Source organism: Nanorana parkeri, unplaced genomic scaffold, assembly GCF_000935625.1.
Source record: "Nanorana parkeri isolate BGI_ZX_2015 unplaced genomic scaffold, ASM93562v1 scaffold389, whole genome shotgun sequence".
Lineage (NCBI taxonomy): Eukaryota > Metazoa > Chordata > Amphibia > Anura > Dicroglossidae > Nanorana > Nanorana parkeri.
In genome coordinates, this window is record NW_017306657.1 from 822,808 (window position 1) to 845,885 (window position 23,078).

General features: G+C 40.8%; 1 protein-coding gene across 2 annotated transcripts; it reads right to left on the reverse strand.

The window, feature by feature from the left end:
* Positions 1 to 212: 212 nt before the first annotated feature.
* On the reverse strand, positions 213 to 22,811 carry LOC108789376 (sodium-dependent phosphate transport protein 2C-like). Of its 2 annotated transcripts, none has more exons than XM_018559368.1 (13): positions 22,755 to 22,811; positions 17,698 to 17,844; positions 16,058 to 16,162; positions 15,545 to 15,673; positions 14,762 to 14,905; positions 13,625 to 13,736; positions 9,537 to 9,732; positions 9,330 to 9,425; positions 9,058 to 9,175; positions 7,135 to 7,302; positions 4,309 to 4,425; positions 3,331 to 3,455; positions 213 to 973 (listed from the first exon to the last, which is right to left on the reverse strand). In XM_018559368.1, the coding sequence occupies exons 2-13, from the start codon at positions 17,795 to 17,797 to the stop codon at positions 461 to 463; spliced, it is 1,923 nt and encodes a 640-aa protein (XP_018414870.1). In that variant the 5' UTR covers positions 17,798 to 17,844; positions 22,755 to 22,811; the 3' UTR covers positions 213 to 460. The 2 variants fall into 2 exon arrangements, with proteins under 2 accessions (XP_018414870.1, XP_018414871.1); XM_018559369.1 differs by having other exon boundaries at positions 7,135 to 7,299; positions 9,055 to 9,175.
* Between the last annotated feature and the right edge of the window lie 267 nt (positions 22,812 to 23,078).

A 23,078-nucleotide genomic window follows, 5' to 3' on the forward strand; every position in this document is an offset into this window, starting at 1 on the left:
AAAGTCATGTTCTTGCACAAGGACCTCATTCACTTTTACAACCCATTTGTATGAAGACACTCTGCTCAGATTACCTGAATGACTGAATTCCCTTTTTTTGGGGAACATTACTTCCAAAGACTACTATCTGCAGGAGAGAAAGAACCGGCTATCATGCCATCCCTGCACAGACTCCAATAAAGACCTTTTAATTATCATAGCTTGCCCCTTGCAGGGTATTAAGAGAAATATACCGGTTAAACATGATCTTGTAGGATTCAACCACAAGTTACAGTTGGCTTATTGGCCTTTCTGCCGTAGAACAGAGCACCACATTGCGTACGTAGAAAAAAAAAAAAGCATTCATTTTTATCAAAATACAAAATAAAGTGTTTTCTTTCACATAAATAGTTGAGGGTGCGGTTGGTGAAAAGAGGGAGTTTAAGTCCTGATGGATCCATGTGGGTGTGAGGCTGCACCCTCATAGATCTTGGGATTGAACAAAGTCTGGATTGTCATAGCAGTGAGTCTGAGGAAAAGGAGAGTCCATAACGGGAAGAGGTTCTTTTAATTTTTCTTGGTCTTCTTTGTGCTGAGAGCCTTTCTTACAGCAGCATCCACACATGGAGAGTAAAAGTTTGTCCCAGGGTGCCAATGAGTGTAGCCAGGTAGGTAGGAAATCCCAGTTCCTCAGGAATGATGGTAAACATTTCGGGCGCTTCTTCTGAATAACATTAATGATGAGAACTGCAACAATGACCACCAGAATTGGACCACCAACACCAGCTAACACAATCCATCCAGCCATAGACAGGCCAAAGACAGCCAAAGGTAGGATAAGGAAGGTCACGAGCAGGTACAGAACTGCAAACCAGCGGTATTTTGCTGTAATATCTCCAAATTTTTTGGCTATGTGGATCGGAATACGAAGATATGGGACAGCGTACCAAAGGGCAATGCCGGTGAGATTGAAGAACAGGTGGATAAATGCAACCTAGAATAAAGAAAAGAGGGTTCATGTATTACTGTGACAATAAGATTAGAGACAACTAGTATTTATTACAGAACTGCAGAATTCCTTTACTCAAAGTAATCAGTCTTGTGAGCTGATAGCTGACCTGTATTGCAGGTTGATTGGTGACATTTTAGATATCTATATAATTATCTCCTGTGCTAAAGTTCACCCAGGAGTCTTTGGAGCTACAAACTGTATTATACTTTGGTTAGTAGCTGGAAAGTTAAAAATAAAATTGCAATTCCATAAATTCATTGAAATTTACTCTAGGGCACATGTGTCAAACTCAAGGCCCAGGGGCCGAATCCGGCCCACCAGGGCATTTCCTAGACTTCTACTTTCAGATCTAGGTATTAAGTTATTACTAAAACCAGTGATAATTGAATGCAGAGACAATTATGATAAAGATTAGATACATTTATATAGTCTTACAGATACCTTTTCAGGGCAACCATAATGTTGATGCTGCCCACGATTAAATTGAGTTTGACACCCCTGCTGTAGAGCATAACTACTAAAAAAAGTGTCGATTTTGGTTTGCCCATGGAATATTTAAAATGTGAGGAGTTAGGCAGGTTTACGATTTAGTTCTTACGTCTTCCAAAGGATACACTTTTTTTCTTAAGCTTAACTTTGAAAGTATTGTATAACCCAAAAACGTCTGGCCAAAAATTCTGAGATATTTTGCAATGGTGGGAAATCAAAAGCAGTAAAGACTATCAAGGAAGTCCCCTTTATTTTTTACTGTAGGATCAAAAACAAGACAGCTCAGTCTGAAGCTCTCCTGAAATCCAGAAATGGACAGAAGAACCAGTGGTGAGCTGTTCTGAATTTATGATCAGTTCTGTCTACCAATGATACACACCATATAATGGTCAAATAATATTGTCACTCAAACAATAATAGGCAGCCTGTAGACTTCCCAGATGCCATAGAAAGAGCATCCCGGCATGCTCTGAAAGATTTTTTGTTGAGCAGAAAATCTCACTGTCTGGCAGACCATGCTAGGACATCTTTTGGTTGCAATGACCAATGTTATCTGTAACATTTAAAGTTATTTTTTTTGTTTTGTGTGACACATACTTTTATTATTGCATTGTTGTTTTTCCCTTAAATACTGTTTTATGACTTTTTTTATTACTTTCCACATACATGCTTGGGCTTTGATATTTCACTATAGTGCTGAATGTAGAGATTTTTAGATTGGCAATCAGGGGAAGAGCTGTATATCAATGCAATCAATCTGCCTCCTCGCTTATAGGACAACTTCACCTTTAGACCTTATGGCTATAGTAAATGTTTCAACTTTCTAGCCACGGCATGCCTGTAAAAACAAAACTCGGTAAATATGTTACTTCCCTGCTGCCGAAAATCACTTTAATCCTGAGAAATCTTCTGTTGAAGTCTGAAGGGAAGCTAACACTTCAGGGAGTTTCAATCTCCTGGGTCCCCTACAGTTCTCACTGGTTCTACCCTCTTACCTCTATTCATTACAGCAAGGGTAGGCAAACTCCGGTCCTCCAGCTTTGTGGAACTACAAATCCCATTAGGCATTGCAAGACTCTGATAGCCACAGGCATGGCTTCCAGAAGCAGATGCATGATGGGATTTGTGTTTCACCACAGCTGGAGGGCTGGAGTTGGCCTACCCCTGCACTGCAGTATACAATAGTGACATGAGGTCAGAAGAAGGAACAAATGACAGCTGTGAGAGATCGACACTTCCGGGAGTGTTGGTTCTCTGTGGACCTTTAATAGAAGATTTTTCAGCATCAGAGGCAGCATTTGATGGTGTGGGCAGGAGGAATGCAAAGTATTGACCTTGGCTTAAAATGTTTACAAAAGTGATAGAGTCTCTTTAACAACTGCTGAGAAAAGGGGCAGCGAGTGGAGATAGCTAAGCTATCGGCCATACAGGTTGATCATGGTGTTTAATGTGTCGGCTGACTCATAGACTTGCCTTGTGAGAAAGAGTAGTAAAACACAACCATTGTGTAGCACTAGAAAGTAGGAAGTATAGCCTGAGGATGTAATAAGCAAATATGGCAGCCCTCATTTACATATATAATGACAAATCATACAAACAAGCAAAGTTTTTAAAACCTTAACAATATTTGATAAGATTAACCCCTTCGTGACTGACGACGTACAGTGTACGTCGCCAGACTCATGAAGGGGTTAATTGTCTCAAACTGGTCTTAATGGGATAAAAAACCAAAACATTGAAACGACTTTAAACTACCTTTTACAGGTGCCCTCTTGGTAATATATTTTAATGATTACTTATTAGTTCTTGTACAGCCCCAGAACAATAAAAGGAATCAAAAGATGTCATACCTGCACCGATTCGCTCAGGGACTCCGCAGGGCTGGCTAAGGCCGCTAACACAGCTGTTGTTGTGGTCCCAATATTCGATCCAAGGAACAGAGGATAGGCTCTTTTCATGGTGATGACCCCAACGCCTGCAAAAATAAGACATCGATCATACAATGCTTCCCTAATTTGGGGAAATTTCCACTCACTTCCTGTTGGATCTCTGGAACCAGAAGTGAAGGAAATTTCCTCAATGGTTCACAGACAGCAAAAAATAAACTGGTGAGGGTTTTAACCCTTCTCTACGCTATCCAAGACAAAAGAATAAAGTTTTGTCTATACATGAACTTTAGAATTTGCAGGTGACACAGTCTAGCTGCAGGAAACAGTACCATGATGGAGATAAATTTATAGACTTTACACTGCAGTATTGTCCACTATGGCCATTGTTTCTGTGCACTGCTATCTCTATCTATCTATCTATCTATCTATCTATCTATCTATCTATCTATCTATCTATCTATCCATTAGTATTATATATCTTATAAGATAATTGCATTCATACAGAAAACTAAAAATATAATGAAGACTGATATTCAGTAAATGTAATTTGTCATGAAAATGTAAATCCAAAATTTGACAGGAACTGAGAAATCTTCCATGTTGACATACATTCAGTTGACTATTGTCTCAAAGAAAAAAGGCTAGCTCCTCATTGTAGAGAGATTTCCTCTCATCTGCTGTGTCTACAAAATAAGAAGTAAAGTGAAATCTCCACAGTAGGACACTGGAAATAGAAGCTGTAAATATACGTTAAACTTGGTCTAAAATAACATTAACATTGATGGTGCCAACCATTTGATCGCCGGCAGTACAGGATGATTGGACCTTTTGGCAGAAGCGATTAAGCTGATACAACAGAATTCTATAAACTGTACTATGAGAAGGAATATAATTACAAAAGCGTGGAAGTATAAATGTCTGTCAATGGAGATCACTCACCCATCAGAGGTACGATAGCAGCAGTGAAGACAGAACTACTCTGGACCACAAACGTCATTACAGCTCCGATGATGATTGCCAAATATCCGGTGAGCCAGCTGAATGGGAACGGGAAGTCTGTGTGCACATAGTTCAGAATTAGATTTTTGCATCTAAACCAAAACATTTTATTTGTTTTAGTTTTGGATAGAGTGGAGAGGGGTTAGAACAAAGGTCAGGTTTTTTTTATTGATGTCTGTGTCCCGATTAGGGAGATTCTCCCTCTCTATTTTTCCTGGTGACCATTCTTACTGAAAGTGAAATCCCAAAATGTTAGTTGTCATCAGAACAGTAATAGATGGGAAATCTTCCAATGGGCACATTAGTTCGGGTGACCCTGTTGACCACCAGAGATTTCCCTCTCTTTGGAGGAATTTCCACTTGTGGCTATTGGATAGTAAGTGAAGAGGAATCTCCCCAGTGGGGCACAGGTGGCAAAAATGGCAAAGGGATTATAACCCTCCCTTACTCTATCCCAAAAAAATGGCTGCATATACTGTATATTAAAAAACATAAATATAATTTTGCTATTTTGCAATACTTTTTATTGTCCGTAGATGTCTCTCTTTAGTTATGAAAAAGATATTAGCAGCACAATCAAGTGATACAGAGGTACTGTAAGTCATAAGGAATTATAAGGTATATTTTTTGTATGCACATGCTTACCATATGCTTACCATTCAGCTTTCATTTGCCCTATATTAGTGTAAACTAGGGACTAAAAGACTATGATTTGGTTGCTGTAGGTAGCAGAAATATTGTACTGCACCTACAATTCTTATCCACATGCATGTCATGTGTATGGAACCGAATGTATGCAGATGTTCTGCAGTCGACTTCCACTCATCCCCTGCAGTCCACCTGTCCAGCTCTGAACTAGATAAGGGCCTATTCACACTTACACATTGAAACATATTCATCTGTATTCACTTTAACGTGTTTCGAAATTATTTTGTGGTTTCTAAGAATATTAAATCTGTACAGACTGCAGGGTTTAAAATCTACATCTATCTGAAGTCTGGTATAATGAGCCCAGTCACACCTTTCCATTCCACTGCATTATCGCACTGTATGCCGCATGTTCAGTGCAGGCAGCCCATTCATCTGGATGAGATGCCAAAGCACCAGAATGGACAAAAAAACCCCAGATGCGCACCATTACGTTGCTTTAGTGATTTGGGAAGCCATTAAAAATGAATGACACCACATTGCACTAACCCCTATTAAAACAAACTCTGGAGGAAGTAGGAAATCAGAGTTTTCATTGATTTTCTTTTTCTTTTTTTAATGTTTTTATAAATATTTTTGATCCAAAGCTCAATATTAGGACTTTATCAAATGCGTTACGTTTTATAAAATGCGTAAAACCTTAGATGTGTTCTGACTATTGTGACGCATTTTTTTCTTTTGCTACAACATTCAAACTGCAGCATTCATCATTCATTAAAAATGTGTGTCATGTATGTACACCAACATGAACGAGCCATTTGAAATGAATGTGTTAAAAATGCGAAGAGACTGCAGACAGTGCTCTGGTGTGTTTCCCTCTTCTGACCACCTCTGGATATGTCTAGGGATGCACCGAAATTTTGGCTGCTGAAATATTTCAGCCACAAATAGTACAAAATGGGCAAAATGCCGATAGTACCATAATCGCCGAAAATGCAGCCTTAAATTCAGTGCATCCCTAGCTTCTCTCCTGCCCGCTGGATACTGCTCTGTGTCCCTTCCAATGCCTGCTGCCCTCCTCTGCCCGTGTTGGCAGAGGCAGCAGGGATGCGAAGGGACACAGAGGATCCAGCTGCCGGCGCCCAACGGGGAGGAGAGAAGCTTTCAGGAGGCCGAGCAAGATGCTGCGGGAGGACACAGCTCTCAGGATGCCGAGCAAAGTGGTGTGGGGGGAAGTGAGCGGTCAGCTGTCACAGGTCACAGTAACTCATACTATCTCCTCAGTTTATGAATGGACAGCAGTACTCAGTATAGAGGCTTCCCGGTCATTCATAACAGAGGTTGTGGAAAAAGAGATTGAAGACTGTGTCTTCAATCTCTTTTTCTATTTTTAAATGGAAATATCAGGGGTGTTTTTAGACATCAAACATAATAAAAAGGTTGGTAAAAAAAGTAATTTACGATTTTGGCCTGACAAAAACATTTTTCAGTTTCGGTCTAAAAATGAATTTTGGTGCATCCCTAGATATTTCTAAATTCACTAACATCATTGTAGGGGGAAGAAAGTGCAAGGAATGTTGAGAGGAGTCAGGAGGCTCTTTAGAAGGTGAGAAACAAAGTAATCTCATCTTTCATCTGTTTTGTGGCGTGGACAGTTCATAAGTCTGCTGTCTCCAATAGCGCATTCTAGAAAGAGTGTTTACTACAATAATCACATGACACACTGGGGTTGGTTTACATAAGGCAAAAATACTTCACTTTGCAAAGGCATTTGCCCTTTGCAGGGGAAGTTTCCCTTAGCGTAGAAAAAGAACTGAAGCTTTGTTGACTTCCATCATCCAATCATGTGCAAGCAAAAATACAGTTTTATTCTTTTCCTTACTTGTGATTGGGTATTCTTTGTCAAGTGAAATTTCACCACATTCACTAAGCTAATGGAAATTTCCCCATGCAAAGTGCAAATTCCCTTACAAAGTGAGCAGCCTATTTACCTTTAGTAAATCAGCCCCATTGCGCAGAGCTACATAACGTCATTTAGTGTGGCCCTGCTGGTGTCAATGCCTAGGAAAGTACCTCTTGCTAATTATAGGAGCATCATTGTGATTGCAGCTTTCTCACCTGCATTAATCACCTTCTTTATCATTTGTGCAATCTGACCCTTCAGGACTGAGTTAAGAAGTTTGACGATGAGGATGAGGCACGTGCAAAGCACAAACAATGATCCGATCAGAAGGATGAAGCCCACTGCTACGTCCGGGAGATTGATGTGTGAGAAAATATGTACGCCTGGTTGAGAGAAAAAGAGATTGATCATATATGTTCACAAAGCTGGCACTAACATGCTGTATTGTGTGCTCCAAGCAGGCCCCATTCACTCTCATTATGGCCAGGAAGTGTGAAGCATGAATGTTTAAGGTTCATTGTGCCAAGCAGTCTGTAAATGTCTAGAAATTCCTAGAAAATATCTGCTCAGTTTGACAGTACTATTTACATTTTCATAGGATGGTGCCTCTAACGAGCCTCTAAACTGCTGAAGTTTTTTTTAGTTTAGTTTAGTAAAGTGTTCTTGTTGCTGACAGAAAAGTGGCTCAAGGGTGAGTGGGGATAAGGCGCTGGACCACAACCTTTCTCTGGTTGAATAGGAGCAATATTTGGGCCTGATGGCTCAGTTCTGGCATCTCTTCACAAAACAGGGGACCTTTCAGTGGGGTGGGATGCCCAGAATGAGAAATTCATAGAAAGAAGACTAAAAAAAAGTGCCAGGTAATTGTCTCAAGAGTCCAAAAAAAAAACCCCTGTTGGCTTCACAAATGGCAAAAAGGAGACAACCAACATGTTTCGGTGGTCAGGAATTCCCCTTCTTTAGGGCTTAAACAATGGCCAGCATGACAAAAAGATGGAAAAGATCTTTGTACAAAACGCTGAACTGCTGGTAAAGATCTTTTCACACCAAGGATTCCCACTTCTGACTGAGAAATAGGATTGTCTGCAGGGGCTGTTTAGAGTCTATGAGAGTCCTGCTGTCCATTGTGTAAGCCCTGATAAAGGGGATTCCTGACCCCCGAAACACGTTGGCTGTGTATAGCTCCTTGATGCCATTTGTGAAGCCAATAAAGGCTTTTTTTTACTCTTGTGACGATTACCTGCTGCTCTTCTTCTTCTTTTTTTTTTGTCTTCTTTCTATAGAAAATGGGTTCAGCCATTGTTATGGTTATTCTGCATACAACTGATTTAGCCATTTTGTATACACTGATTTTTTTAAAGTGAATGTCAGTGCAAAATAAGAAAAATGCAGTACATCTCTGCAATACATGTACATTCTCCCATGTTGTATCCATTTAAAGATCCTGCACGTACAGCAAAATACCTGTTGATCTGTTAGAAATACACTCCGCTCCTATGTCCTGTTGTGGTCTTGTGAGCTGACAACACACAACATTTTTGTGGACTGGGTGGTATCAGCCCTGCCCAGTTGTCATTTGCTAAACTACTCAAACCCACTGACTATCCTGTACTCTGCAACATAGGCACTAATCAATCTGTAGTCCCAAAATGCCTAGGATTAGAATCCTTGAGAAAGCACAGGAAGTGTGCAGAGAACACAGGATAGCTTCAAATTTCTAAAATGAGCAACAGGTGTTTTTTTTGCACTTATCAATCAGCAGCTCAAACTACTGCTAAATATGTGTCATTGTAGAGCAGCTATTTTGCCTCCTAAGGTTAAACACACAATGGTATGGTGGCCTTTTTGTTCACTAATATTTGTTATTGGTGAAAAAAGACCCCTTTTAAAGAGGACTTGAGGTAATCTGTTAAAACGTTGTCCATACTTTAATATTTAAACTATATATCTTGATTCCATCTATTACTGATATCAAGATGTATAGCCTGACATGTAATTAATCACATAACGTCTCACACATCCTATCAGTCTTCACTGACCACATAAGATCTGGGGCATTTCCTAGCAATCTGATATATAAAGCGCTGCACAAACTGTTGGCGCTATATAAATCCTGTATAATAATAATATCAACTTACATCTCTCTATTAATTCTTGAACTGTGGTGTTACTTTCTACAAAGGTTCCAGTTGCATTGGTGACGCAGGTAACTGTGCTGCAGTTGGTAAGGTTAGTAACAGGGAAGTACTCGGTCACCTAGAAAAAACTTGTTAAAAGGATATACAAACATACATTTCAACATTACAAATAAAGACTCATATGTAATCTAATAACCTGCTAGGTCCCCCTCTGCAATATTTGGCATAAAATGGTCAGTGAATCAAAAACACCAGGAGGACTGAACACTTACATTTTTTACTTCCGTTTTACACCACCTCATGATCAGACTTTTGTTTGCGCTTTCAGGATTACCAACAGCATTTCCAGAGATTACAGAGCTGTCCAACTAGAGGGCACCAATAAGAATGTTTAATGTTCATAGTGTGTATCATATAACATCTACATTCACACATCAGATGTAGATAGATAGATATGAGGTAGTAAGTATGTCTCTCACCTTGATAATGAGATCAGTGAAAGGCCGCGTGATGACTTTAAGGATATCCGGGGCTTGGCCTCCAGCGTGGATGTTAAAGCTCTTCATAATGGCATCAGACAGGTAGTAGAGGTAGCCTGTTCCCAGCTCAATAGGCAGTAGTACAATCACAGTCATCCAGTTAAACATTCCATGCACGGCTGAACCACCGAAGGCCCTACAACCAATCAATCCAGATTGTTACTTGGATGCTACTCCAGTTATCCAACTTTCTAACATTTTTATACATTCAGCTAGGAACCAAAACAAACATAGAAAGTCCATTAGCTCCCTATAACGTCCTATATCACAGTGAAGTTGTAAAATCCCATCTTTAGCAACTTGTCAGGCTGTGCTCCCAATTCCATATGTCAGTTTTATTCTGTGTCAGTAAAATGTAATTAACTTCCGGTTCCGGCGCCCGATGCGATAGATGGCTGACACGGAGCTCCGTCCCGGCATATCTCCACTAACCTGTCTCGGAAGGCCATCTCTCCCTCACCGACCTCCGCTGCAGTACCGACATCATGCCCGTCATGGACCGCTATATGGAGCGCCAGCCGCGAGCGCGGCTGTCCCTCACTAATGACCGCTCCGAGGATGAGGATGCCACATCCAACATGGCGGCTGAAGACAGCCCACAGACAGACACGCACGAGGCTGCTGGGGGTGAGTCAGGCCTTGGGATGGCCCCGCTCCCCCTGGACTTCAAAATCATAGCCCTAGAAGTGGCTAAATGCTTAAAAGCTGATGTGGCCTCCATTATTAATGATTCCCTGCAGCATCACCTGGGAAAACTAAATGCCACTCTTGACAAGCACACACGCCACCTGCAGGAAATGGAGCAGCGAGTCAGTGAGCTGGAGAACCACGCCGCTGAAACGGAGCACACACTCGTGGATATGGCCAAGCAATTGCAAACCTTACAGGATAAGGTAGATGACCTGGAGAACCGGCCTCGGCGCAACAATTTCAGAGTGATTGGCATTGCAGAGTCGATCAAGACTCACGATTTACGCCCTTTTTGCGCCAATGCTATTCCTAAAGCCATGGGCCTTGACGGCGCCTGCACGGTGGAAAGAGCTCATAGAATTGGCCAGCCCAGAGATGACAACAAACCCAGGCCAGTTATCGTGTGCTACCTGGATTACCATGATAAACACACCATCTTTCAAACGTACCGGGCCCAACGTAATCTGGTGGTGGAAGGCCTTAAACTACTTCTCTTCGCAGATTATTCCGCTGAAGTCACTAAGATGAGAAAATCGTTTCATGAGGTCTGCCAAATCCTGGTTCATAGACGAGTGAAATTTGCGCTTCAGTACCCGGCGGGCCTGCGCTTTTCCACCGAAGATACCCTGTTTCCCCGAAAATAGGACCTACCCCGAAAATAAGCCCTAGTACTATTTTGGAGAATTGCTAAAATATAAGACCTACCCCGAAAATAAGACCTAGTTGTGACCATTTTCAGGGCCGGTGGTGGCATAAGGGGGAACATGACGAGCCGCAGAAGAGGCGTGAGAGAATCAGCAGTGCCAATGAAGCCAGCGCTAGAGGAAGCAGAGCCGCATAAGCCAATGCTTCCTCTATAGTGTCAGCTCCTGTCACAGGCGGAGTGATACCAAATGCACTCCGCTTGTGAGGAATCGATAGTGAAAGTGCACTTCACTCATTCTGGCCAGAGATTGGTTACCAAATTGCTCTTGGAAAGGTAAGGCACCCCTGATTGCCCTGATCACTCTATTCTTAATTTTGCCATTTTGGATTATTTGATTTGGATATGGATTTGCATTAACTTTGGCTTGTTGTACATTAAAAAAAAAAATAAGACCTACCCCGAAAATAAGACCTAGTGTGTTTTTTTGAGCCCAAAAAAATATAAGACAGTGTCTTATTTTCGGGGAAACACGGTAGTAAAATCTGGCGTTTTTCCTCCGCCGCTCAAGCTCAACGGTTCCTGGAATCCCGGAATGAAACATCGTCCTCATCTCCGATAAAGAGCCCACCAAGGAAGAAAAAAGCCTGAAGTGGTCCCAGGATGTGCGGGAAAAGTTTCCCTTCGGGGTAATGGATATTCACGCAATGGGCGTTGAGGTCGGATGCCTAAGTCATGCAGGTACTGTTTCATTCTACTCAATTGTTATTCAGTTACTAGTTGTTTTTGTTTTTTTTGTTATACACTTTTGACTATTATCGGCCAATCTTTTAAAGACGGGACGGAGAACACGCTCTCACGGTGACCAACCCCCACCGAGCTACAGATCAGGTTAAATGGGTGTCAGTTTGGCTCCCAACCTCCGTCTGTCAGAGAGCAGTCGCACTAGGGAAAAAAGGAAGTGCCTACTAAAGGATACTTTTTTTTTCTTATTTTTATTTTTATTATGTAATTTTTTTGTCTCGGAGTTGTTTTTGTTTGTTTTGTGACCAAATCATCGACAGTTTACATTTACTACGAAACCGCAGTCCAACACCATGGTCTTTTGATCATGGATCCTTCTCACCTTACCGCTATCATAGAGGGACAAGAAACTCATACTTCAACTGCCTGTTCATCCACGGAGCTTAGCCCCCCCGGGCATTACGGGAGCAACAGGACACCCGGTAATGCACCTCCTCACGATGTCATCTTCTCACCTTTTGTCTTTCATCTGATTCTGTTGGTTAAATGGGAACCCCCCTGAACATAATCACATGGAACGTCAAGGGCCTCAAATCGCCCAACAAAAGAAGGCAGATTCTTCGTCACCTCAAGAGCCTTAGTGTCGACATTGCACTCCTCCAGAAAACCCACCTTAAGGAAGCCGACATATCTCGCCTCAAGCAATAATGACAAAATTCTCCTTCTGTCAGATCCATCCTCCCAGATACCTAAAAATAAGATTACTCAGGAACTACATCGATGGCGCGAACTTCCCATTTCCATGCTAGGTAGATGTCATTTAATTTGGATGATCAGTTTTGCACGTCTTCTATACCCGATGCAGACGATCCCTTTGCTCTTACAACATAAAGACATCAGATTGTTAAACAAAACCTTTTCTAAATTTATCTGGAGAGGGAAACGCCCTAGGATAGCATTAAGAAAACTCCAACTACCCTCAAACCTCCTAGGAGCTAACATACCGGACATTAGATTATATAATCTAGCAAGTTTATTCAGACATGTAAGAGATTGGCTGCATGACACATCTTACTTCACCAACACACCCATGGAACAACTTTATAGTCTCGCCTTGGTCCTTATGAGGTGTGATCCATACTCTGTGGAGAACCCTTCCACCCGCCATTAAAAGTAACATTCTCCTCAGGGACACTGTGATCACTTTGAGGGAAGCTAGGAAACTGTTTGGAATCCTGGGGGTGGTGTCTCCCCTGATGCCTCTCACGTCTTCCCCGGCTTTCCCCGCAGGAAATGCTTCGCCGGTCTTCTCCCACTGGCGTACTGGGGGTATCACTACAATTAAGGACCTACTAAACCCTCAGGGACGTTGCAAAACGTTTGCAGAATTACAAAACACCCCTGTCGTCTCTAGCACCCACTTCCTCCAATACGCCCAAATACGTAATTTCATAACACACAACTTCCCACTCACTGGGAATATTTTGACCCAGGGGCCCTTTCAGAGATTGTTAGCCTCCCCGAAAGAAAAAATGCCACTCTCTGATCTCATCAGCACCATCCGCTCGACAATCCCCTTGAACTCCTCGAATGCCTTTCCCGCGCATGTCATTAAATGGTCAGACTTTCTTAAACTACCTCTGGAAGACACTGAACACCTGTTGCTAAAAGGATGGCTCTCCCTGCGGAAGACTATTGTTTGTGAGGTATGGAGGGAACTCCAATTCAAACTAATTCACAGAGCGTACTACGGATTCAATCTTAGATACAAATCCACCCCATCCGACTGGCTGACATCATGCCCCAAATGTCATGCTCCCTCCCCCAACTTAGAACATCTTATCTGGTATTGCCCCTCCATTCAGTTGTTCTGGTCCTCCATCCTAGCTTATATGAACACTGGTTCTGGCACCCACAGGGCCGCCGACCCAGCCCATGTAATTAATTTTACCTTCGAAACTCATTGCGATCTCCTGACTGTGCCAAAGACACCAATGTGCTGGTCACCGAGGTTCCGACGTTCACTCCCATAATGATGGGAATAGAAGCCTTCACATTTAGTACTGCAGGAGAGCAGAAGACATTAATTTTGCACATAGAAGTAACAAACCATGAACAATGTGGAGTCAAATAATCTTATCCTTAAAAGTTGCCCTATCCTTAATTTATTACCTATGACTATTGAACCTGTAACGTGACTTACTAAGAATGACTATTGACCATTGGCTTCCAGGTTATATATCTATCATGTTCCTTTAAAATTGCCTGAAGACAAATGATGGCCTACATGTGTTCATGGTATAACCACTGCAGGATCTTTCAGGATCTGGCTTTTCCTTGAGAGAAGTCATCTATTAATATCTTCAGAAATCCAAGACATCCTTCCCTAAATATACTCTATAGGCTTGTGTGAACCCAATGCCACACTTTTACTTCTCTTCCTAACCTCTATTCCCTTCCTTCTCATAAAGAGTCAAACGTCTTATTTCTGTTGCAGGACTGCATTACTCATGTTTCAGTGGAAGATCCCCTAGAAGGCTAATAATACAGAACATCTTCAAGAATGTTTCTATTTTTTACTTAATCTCTAGTAGAGTCTTTAGATTCACATATGTAGAATTTAGTTTGTGCCCTCATCAGCAAATTTTTCCTGCACTTCCTGTCCCCAGAGGAACCAATGGAAGTGAACATTCTTCAGAAATGTCCCTAATTTAGGGAAATCCCACCTTTAACAGTTATCATCTGAACATACTGTATATTCAAACTGGGAGGTTTTTTACTCCCTTTCACTTTTTCTCCTGTAACAACAATTGCCAGTACATACCATGAGATTTGATCCTCCAAACGGGGACAAAGAAAGCAATAGAAATCTGACAGTCTCAACCCTTTCCCATTCTATCCAAAACTAGATATAAGTTTTGGCTGGAAGTATATTTTACCTTGGGATAGTGGTAAAGATAGTGAAATGTAACGTATTGTTCTGCTTAACTTACAATCAGTAAATGAAAGATACTTATAAAAACTATAGCTGCTTCTTGTCCTTTCTTTGCCCTAGGTTTTTTGTTATGTAATCCATATAAATGCTTACTTCCAGAGGACACCATGCTAACAATGATGGAAGATGAAGTGCTTGAGCTTTGCACCAGGACGGTAACCAGGACACCAATGACCAGACCAGCAATTGGATTCGCTAGAATTTCATTATCACTGAAAATATCTCCGGTGAGTTTACCTGCAAAAGAAGAATAAAGTGGATGAAGATTTAAAATTGAGATGATGGGGCACTGTGATGATATAGATAATTATGCAAGATCAGCTTTGTTGACTTGAGGCATTAAGTTCACCAAAGCATTACTGGCAACTAAACTGGCCATATAACATCATCATCCAAATGCAATTTCAGGAAAACACCTTTTCAGTGAAACAATACTGTTTTTAGGGTCCCATGCCCTTATAGACAGGAACAAATGGATGATATTAAACAAAAATGAACTTTGTAGTCATTCCTCTACCACCTTAATATGCCATATTGTGTTGATTCTGCCATATTACATGCTGAAGTCAGATTATAGTGCTATTTAAATGACTTACATGAACACTTTTAACACAGGCCTCATTTCTCCTTAAAATATCAATATGTATCTTCTACTGAGTCTTTTTTTAAAATTTCAACTTTTTTAAAGCTATCTTTTAACATTCAACTCTCATGCTACTTTTTTTTCAAGTTGATCAGCTTTAGAAAATGTCTAAATACGCGATATATAGTTTCTTCAAAAACCTGCCATGAAAGATTGTGTTCATTTTGCAGCTTCTTTATAAAAAAAGGAAAGCCCACGATATCTTGACTTTTTATGTTGAATGGTTTACTTACTTCCAACTAGTTGGAAAGCTGAACTTAGAACATCCAAGGAGCAGATGAACAAGTAGAGTAACCCTAGGAGTAGACATCCTTTGACCAGCCCCAACACAACCCTCTTCGTTCTCTGTTTATTGTTCATGTCTGGAAAGAATATAAAGAAATGTTAGATCATTTATGTAGTAGTTAAATTATATCTAAAGCCCATTTTTGTTTTTCAATTTTGCATAGTGCGTAGAAGGGTTAGAACCCATCTCAGGCTTTTATTGCTGTCTGTGTGCCAGCTGAGAATATGTGGACTGGGACAAAAAGTAATGGGAAATCTAGAATTTTACAGTTCTTTCCTTGGCTCAACCTGTTCCATTGATAGCTGGTAACAAGAAGAATGGAATGGAACAAAGCAAAAAACCCCACACAATATCTATTTATTTCCTTCTCTATTCAAAACAAAAAAAATGTTATGGCTTTAGACATACTTAAATGAATAAGATGGCAATGTAACTCTAAATACCTTAATTTAGAACCCACCTTTCCAGGAAGGACCAGAGGGCTGAAGTTCAGGCAAGGCCCAAGGATCGATTTCTTCATTAACCTCCTCATGGGGCAGATCAACAGACGTTGTGTCTGTGGAATCTATAGAGAGACATAATGCTGCAAGATTTGTATCTGCTCTTCCAAAGTTTAGAAGTCAAGGGGTCTGCTGATTAAAGTATCTGAATAGAAATTGTTGCAACTAGATTTTCTATTTCTTAATTTCACTAACTGGCACCGGATCTATGCTAAAACTGTCGGGCAGAGTGATTTCCAAAGTACTAACCGTGACCTGCCAGTGACAGGTGTGGTGGGGTAATGCGGCAGAGCAGGACATGAAGCATCTGTTATGGTGAGTAACAAACACCAGCACTTAGGGGGAATTGGTCCCCCCCTTACCACCAATGCTGGAGATGGAGATTGGTCCCCAATGACCACCAGTGCTGAAAGGGTGGGGGAATTGGGGAGGAATAGTTACCCGCTGACTACCGAACATGATTCCTCGCCCCAGTGCCCAAGGTTTTTTTAATTTCCTTGCGTTGGCCTCCGATGCCGGAGCAGTGTTTCCCCCACAAGCATTTCATCTTTGCATTGACTATCAATACCAGATCACTTTTTCCCTCCCATATATACCATTTTTTCTTTCTGTTGACCACCAGGCCATTCTTTCTCTCCTTAACCACCAATGTAGGGGGACCTTTTTTTTCCTACTGAAGAGGAGTACATGTTATATATTCCTGACCCCTGCTCTTTATACGCTATGCTGTGCATGCTCCTAACTACTGCACTGTATATGCTATATTGTACTTAACATGGTCTTGACCGCTGTACTGTATATGCTTTGCTGGATGTAACATGGTTCTGACCACTGCATTATATAAGCTATGTTGTAATTTACATACTCCTGATCTTTGCACCCTATATGCTATGTTGTATGTTATAGAGTCTAAATCCCTGAATTCTATACTTTATGTTGTATGCTACATACTTGTGACCCTTGCACCCTATAGGCTAAGCACTATGTTGCTTTCTCCTGACCCCTGCACTCTATATATTCCATGTTATATGTTATATAGTCCTGACCACTCCACTGTTTATGGTATCTTGTATATTACATACCCATGGCCGATATGTTTTGTTTATATTCTGTCTGCAGATTTGGGAGGTTTGAGAGAGCACTAAAGTTACATTTACCTCTGTTCTTCTGAGCCAACAATTTGAATCTAAAATGTTCCGGCACTTAAATGCCCTAAATTCTGCTCGGTGTAGGCTCACTGGTTGGGAAAATCCCAATTGACACAGAGCAGTGGGCAGAAGGCCTACAAGGGCATTGGGTTGACAATTTGAAGATAAAGATCTCTGGATCAGGAGCACAGTCGTAAGGGTCATATTCCAACACATGATCTTGAGATCTAGGCTTCCTGGCGCAGTCCTTCAAATAGGCATATGGCTAAAATTATCAGAAGAAAAAACTGTTTTTGTTGTCTAACAGCCCACATGATTCTTCCCATTATGTTCCTAGTAGTACAGCATTGGAAACCCCAAAATAATTTCATGCAATGTACTGGGGATTTGAACATCAGGTGCATAATTTTCTTTACAATGTTTGACAGGGCAATTTATGACTTAGGCCTCACCTGTTGGGGTCTCATCCAGTGGGGGCTTTACAGGCGTGTCATCGATGCCCTGTTTCATGTCGGAGAGGGGCACCTGGGAGTTGTTGCTGGTGAATGGCATGTTGTAGGCAATGCTCTTAGATGTTTTCTATGTGTTCAGGTGTTACACTGAAAAAAAATGAAAATGACCCATTAATATGGAAATATTGTATGTAGTAAATAGATGTGAGAAGCCCATTCATATACATCAATATGTAAAAAATGCCAACGATGCATTACGGCATATGTTCGCATTGTCACAAGAAGTTTTCCGTGCCAAAATGAACATTGACCTTAGGCTCATGGCTATTGAAAATTAATTTTAGGGATATAGAATTTTCTTAGGGTAAGTTAAGGATCAAAGTAAATATAAACCTAACCAGCAACATTTTATATAAGCTGTGACATGTTAATATGATTGCAGAAATGGGTTTTAGTCTTTTTAAAGTGGACCTGAACTCCAAAAGGAAGATTTGTTGTGTTATAGGGACTATGTAGACATTTTCATTGTTCCTTAGCAGTATACCAAATAATGTAACTTTTCTCTTGAATTCCTTCTGAGAAATAGCAGTGCATTTCCTGGTATGCAAGTGTGGTTCATGTGCCTACAGCCTCATAGCTGTGTATCAGCAAGGTGAGACCTCAGGCACTGCTGCCTCTGACTGTGAAGGCTTCAAAATGAAGAAGCAAAATTGTGCCTCTACCAAACTGGCAGGCATGTAGAAGTTGGTTCACAGCGATCAAGTATACCTGACATTGGAGCAAATGTATTTAGGGCAGGAAGTAGCTGAAATAGGCTGAAGGAGACCGGCAGTAATAAGATGCAAAAAAGGTAAAACACCTTGGAGGACACTTTACAGGGCTTTTGAAAACCACATATTTTACAGTTAGGGTTTAGCTCTACTCTAAGCCTTAAAGCATATCTAAACACAAAAATATTGCAGCTTACCAGCCCTTAGATGCAGATTGCTTGTCAGAAATTTAGCGTTAGGTTAGCGTTATAAAGGCCAGCCCTTAGCCCCTTACACTTGGATTTGCCGGGATGTTGAGGGGACTTAACATGAAATGGGGATTGACAGGATATTTCAGCACACATATAACGGAAAATGTAATCATACTTACCGTAATTTTCTTTTCCTGGTTATACTCCATGGCAGCGCTGACAAACAAGCCCATCGCTGCCATGGAGTATGGCCAGGAAAACTGAAAATTTTATCTTATTTACCGTAATTTTCTTTTCCTGGTTATACTCCATGGCAGCGCTGGGCTCGTTTGTCAGCGCTGCCATGGATATGGGCCAGGAAAAAGTGCAGGATGACAAATCGGAACTATAAACTATCGGTGTGTCAAATACCCTGTTATACTATTTCACCAAGTGAAAAATGGCAAAAAAAAACACACACACACAATATATATAGATATATATATATATATATATTGTGTGTGTATATATATATATATTACATATTTTTAATCATCTTTCCTTTTCATATATGAAGCACTGTCTGCTTCACCTTAAGCCCTGGCCCTACAAATAACATTTTTTGTGGCGAGTATCTTAATAGATTGTAAAACTCGCTTGTTCAGCAGGTATAAATGCTGTTTTAGTATATTTCTTTACACTTGTACAAAGTACAGGAAGAGACAGGAAATTCCTAAAAGAGTTAAATCATTTATCTGCAGAATTCTCTCCTTTGTGTGTATTCAGTTTCTTAATGGAGAGGAATACTCTGCACTGTATAAGAAGTAAGAAAAGGCTGCATATGGTGGACACTATTGTTTAAGGTCTTGCACTTTATATGGAAGCAGGATATTTAAGATTAAAGAGTTATCTAAACCCAAAAGTATAAATGCAATTTAATGCAGTGTATTATTCCTGGGATTTGATGGCTGCATTAGTTTTCTTCTTTTACTTTATTTTCACCTGGTAATCCTGCCAGTAACACATGTTGTATCGTAGGGTGACAACACTCACCTACTGTACTGTATCTATGGAGGAGCAGCATTGTCACCCAAGGCTGCTCTCCTAATTTGAACTACAAACACCACCACCTTCTCCTTATCTCCATTACACCCAAAGGATCGCTGGAAAGCTGACACATTGTTTAAGATTTCAGATCAGTGCACATGATATTTTGACACATCAATTTTGACACGATATACAGATATTTTTCTGTACTTGCAAAAAATGTAATAAAAAAAAAAGAACAAATGCAGCCACCACATTTAAGGACTGGTAAGCTGCAATATATTACATTTATGTTTTAGGGTTTAGGTAACTCTTCAATTTTGGGGGCTTGGGTTTAGACATTCTTTAAAGCTGACCATACATATCACACCATGATTGTACAATCTTCAATTCTACCAACAAATGACTAAATAGAAATTGAGTACATTATTTAGGTAGGCCCTATATTAGATAGTTTCAGTAAGACTGGCCATTTACTAGATGGCTTTTCTCATTCAGCCCTGTTGGTTTAGCATGGAAGGGGGAATCCCCCCCCCCCCCACACGATGGAGGACGGTGTTGTCTGCAAACGTGTCTGGCGGGTGTTTGTGGCACATGTTACCGGCATGATGGCATCCCATCCTAGGAGCTAGGTGTGAGGCCAGCCGGATTAAGTAATCTATTCTAAGAGTTTACATATCCCTGTATGTTTTGCTGAGTTAAGAAGACATCTAGAAGTTTTTTTAGAAATGTTGTCAGTGCTGCTAGCTGTTACGGAAAATTGAGGCATATGTCCTGTTTTGCAGCGCTCTCACGGGGGGAGGGGGAACCCCCCCCCCCCCCCAAGGGCTATTGTATTCTGAGAGCGGTGGATGTGCTGTTGTCATTATACCACAGCAGGACTTGGCTAATATTTCGAGCAGTGTATGCCTAGAGTATTAGGCAGATATTCTACAATCAGGTCGTAACCTGAATGCCAAGCTTTAGAATTAGGATTGCTAACCCAAAATTGATTTTAATTATAGACAACTTCCCAAAGAAGTCACAAATTGCTCCTACAACTATGTAAATCAGCATAGTGATGATAAAATGTTCACAGGGGTCCACTTTAGTACTAATATTGCCATGGAACTCTTGCTGGTGGCAGGTACATTGCTGCCTTTGTTTGCTAACACGCTGCAGAGAGGCAGAGCGGTATGACATTCAGAGAATGGAAGGCTAGAAAATTCAAATTCTAATTGTGAATCATCCTACGGTGTGTTTAAGAATATAGCAATTTGTGGATACATTACAGAAATAATATATACATTAAAGAATATATATGTACTGAGAGAATATGAAGGCTGCTTTTGCAGAACTCTCCGCTGCCTGGCTGTCTTGCTGATCCGATTACTTTGTGAGGCATGGATGGTAAACACGTTCACAAGATATACAAGATATCAAGATTTCCTTCTTCCAGGTCAGTGACCCCCAGGCAGCAAGTTTTTATAGAACTAGTCCTGTATTTCTCAGAACACGTTTCCTTGTATGCTTGGCACTGCCTTCACGCGCACGGCAACCCTCCACACCTACAATGGAAGCTTCTGTGGAAAGCCATAGACCTAGCTGGAGCAGACCTTTGTCATCCCATGTCTAAAGCTGGCCATAAACCTGGCTTTTTCTTTGTCCTACCCAGCAGGGCTCGAATATTCCCTGTCAGCTATTGTATTCTGACAGCTGGCACACAGTGCTGTCAGAATGCATGAACCCAGATTGGCTACAGGTACTGCTCAGTTGACAATTTTCGGATCAGCTCCTTTAACAAAAGTCAGTTAAAAAATGGAGGGAGCGGTGCCAGCACAGCAGTGTATAGCCAGCTTTAAGGTATGTTTAGGGTTTTGTAGCTTCAACTATGCACCAAATAAACTATATGTTCTACAACATAATAGTTCATGTGACATACAATGCCCCTCTATAAGATGTTATACTATGTGACAATTCGTATTCCTCAACAACCACCAATTCCATTTTTTCTGGCCCACTGTGTTGTGCTAAATAGTAAACTTCTTTATGTCCTAATATGTGTTCCTTGGTGACAGGTACTCTTTGCATAGGATTACAGGCGTCCCATCATGACTCTGCCTGTGGCTGTCAGTCTTGATATGTCTCAGGGGATTTGTTGTTCCCCTACAGCTGGAGTGTCGAGGTTGCCTATGCTGATCTATAACTTTTTATAGACTAGCTGTAATTATTTAGCTGCTGACTTTCCGGACTCTTATTATTGTGTCCGTTTATTGTGCTTCATTGTACATGAAAGGTTTACTACAATGTAAACGCAACCATAAGCAGCAACTAGTTAGAAACACTCAAAAAAAAAATATTTATAGTTGATAATTCTGAATTGCAGGCAATATACCACGGCAAGTGTGATTCTATAATGCTAACCTTCTGGAATACTTATATTCCTATAATGCCTGAACTCATTGGATTGTATTTTTCGGCTGATTGTTTACTGCATGTCATTCTTCCAGGAGCGTATATTAAAGTGGAAGTCCATCCAACTGACAGATGCTGGAGAATGAAACCACCCGATATTTCCTCCAATCTCTCGGGGACACTATTGGTGAGATTGTCGTGCTGAGTTCCCGGGTCTGAACACCTACTCTGGTCACTGTGGAGCGACTACCACCATCCTTGCTAGATTTACTACTATCAGGAATGTAACAGGCGGAGCTGAAACACGCAAAGGTGGATGGAAAACCAAAACTACCATGTGGACAGGAACAGTACTGGGAACTATGGCAGAGAGATCTCCCTGTTGAAGTATCATACAAGGTAAAAGTGTAGGGGTAAAACAAGGCAAGTTGTGTTAATACAAAAATAAAATCAACTTTAGAAAAAAAGGGTGAAATAAGGAAAGTTGTGCTGAAACAAAATTAAATTGAAGTCCCCTTTAGATAAAGGCCCTATGATTTTTAAAAAAAAATTATTTAGTTTTGGAATATCATGTCTCAAAATCAAAACAAATACAAGCAATCTATTTCCTTACATATGCGAAGGTCCAAAATCCCCCCCGGAGGACACATTTCAGCAGATGCAAACCATCACTCACCTATGAGAGCAGAGGCTTCGGCTGGCCCAAATGCAAAGAGTGAAGGAGTGTGTGTACTGTATATAAGCTGCAAGAAAGAGGGGGGTCAAAGTTTTCTGCTCCATCAGCAAGTTGCCTCTGTTCTATTACTCCTATTATTAATGTTTACAGAGATAATCTACAGACGTGCTGTTGTTTTTACCTAGCCTGTGACAGTGTCCTCATCTGATGCACAAGTTCATTGCTGTGTTTATTGTAGCATATCAAATACACAACGTCTATCATTGTGTGGCTTTTGTGATACACAGAAATAATGTAAATAGTATTTAAGTAGCATAAGTGTTC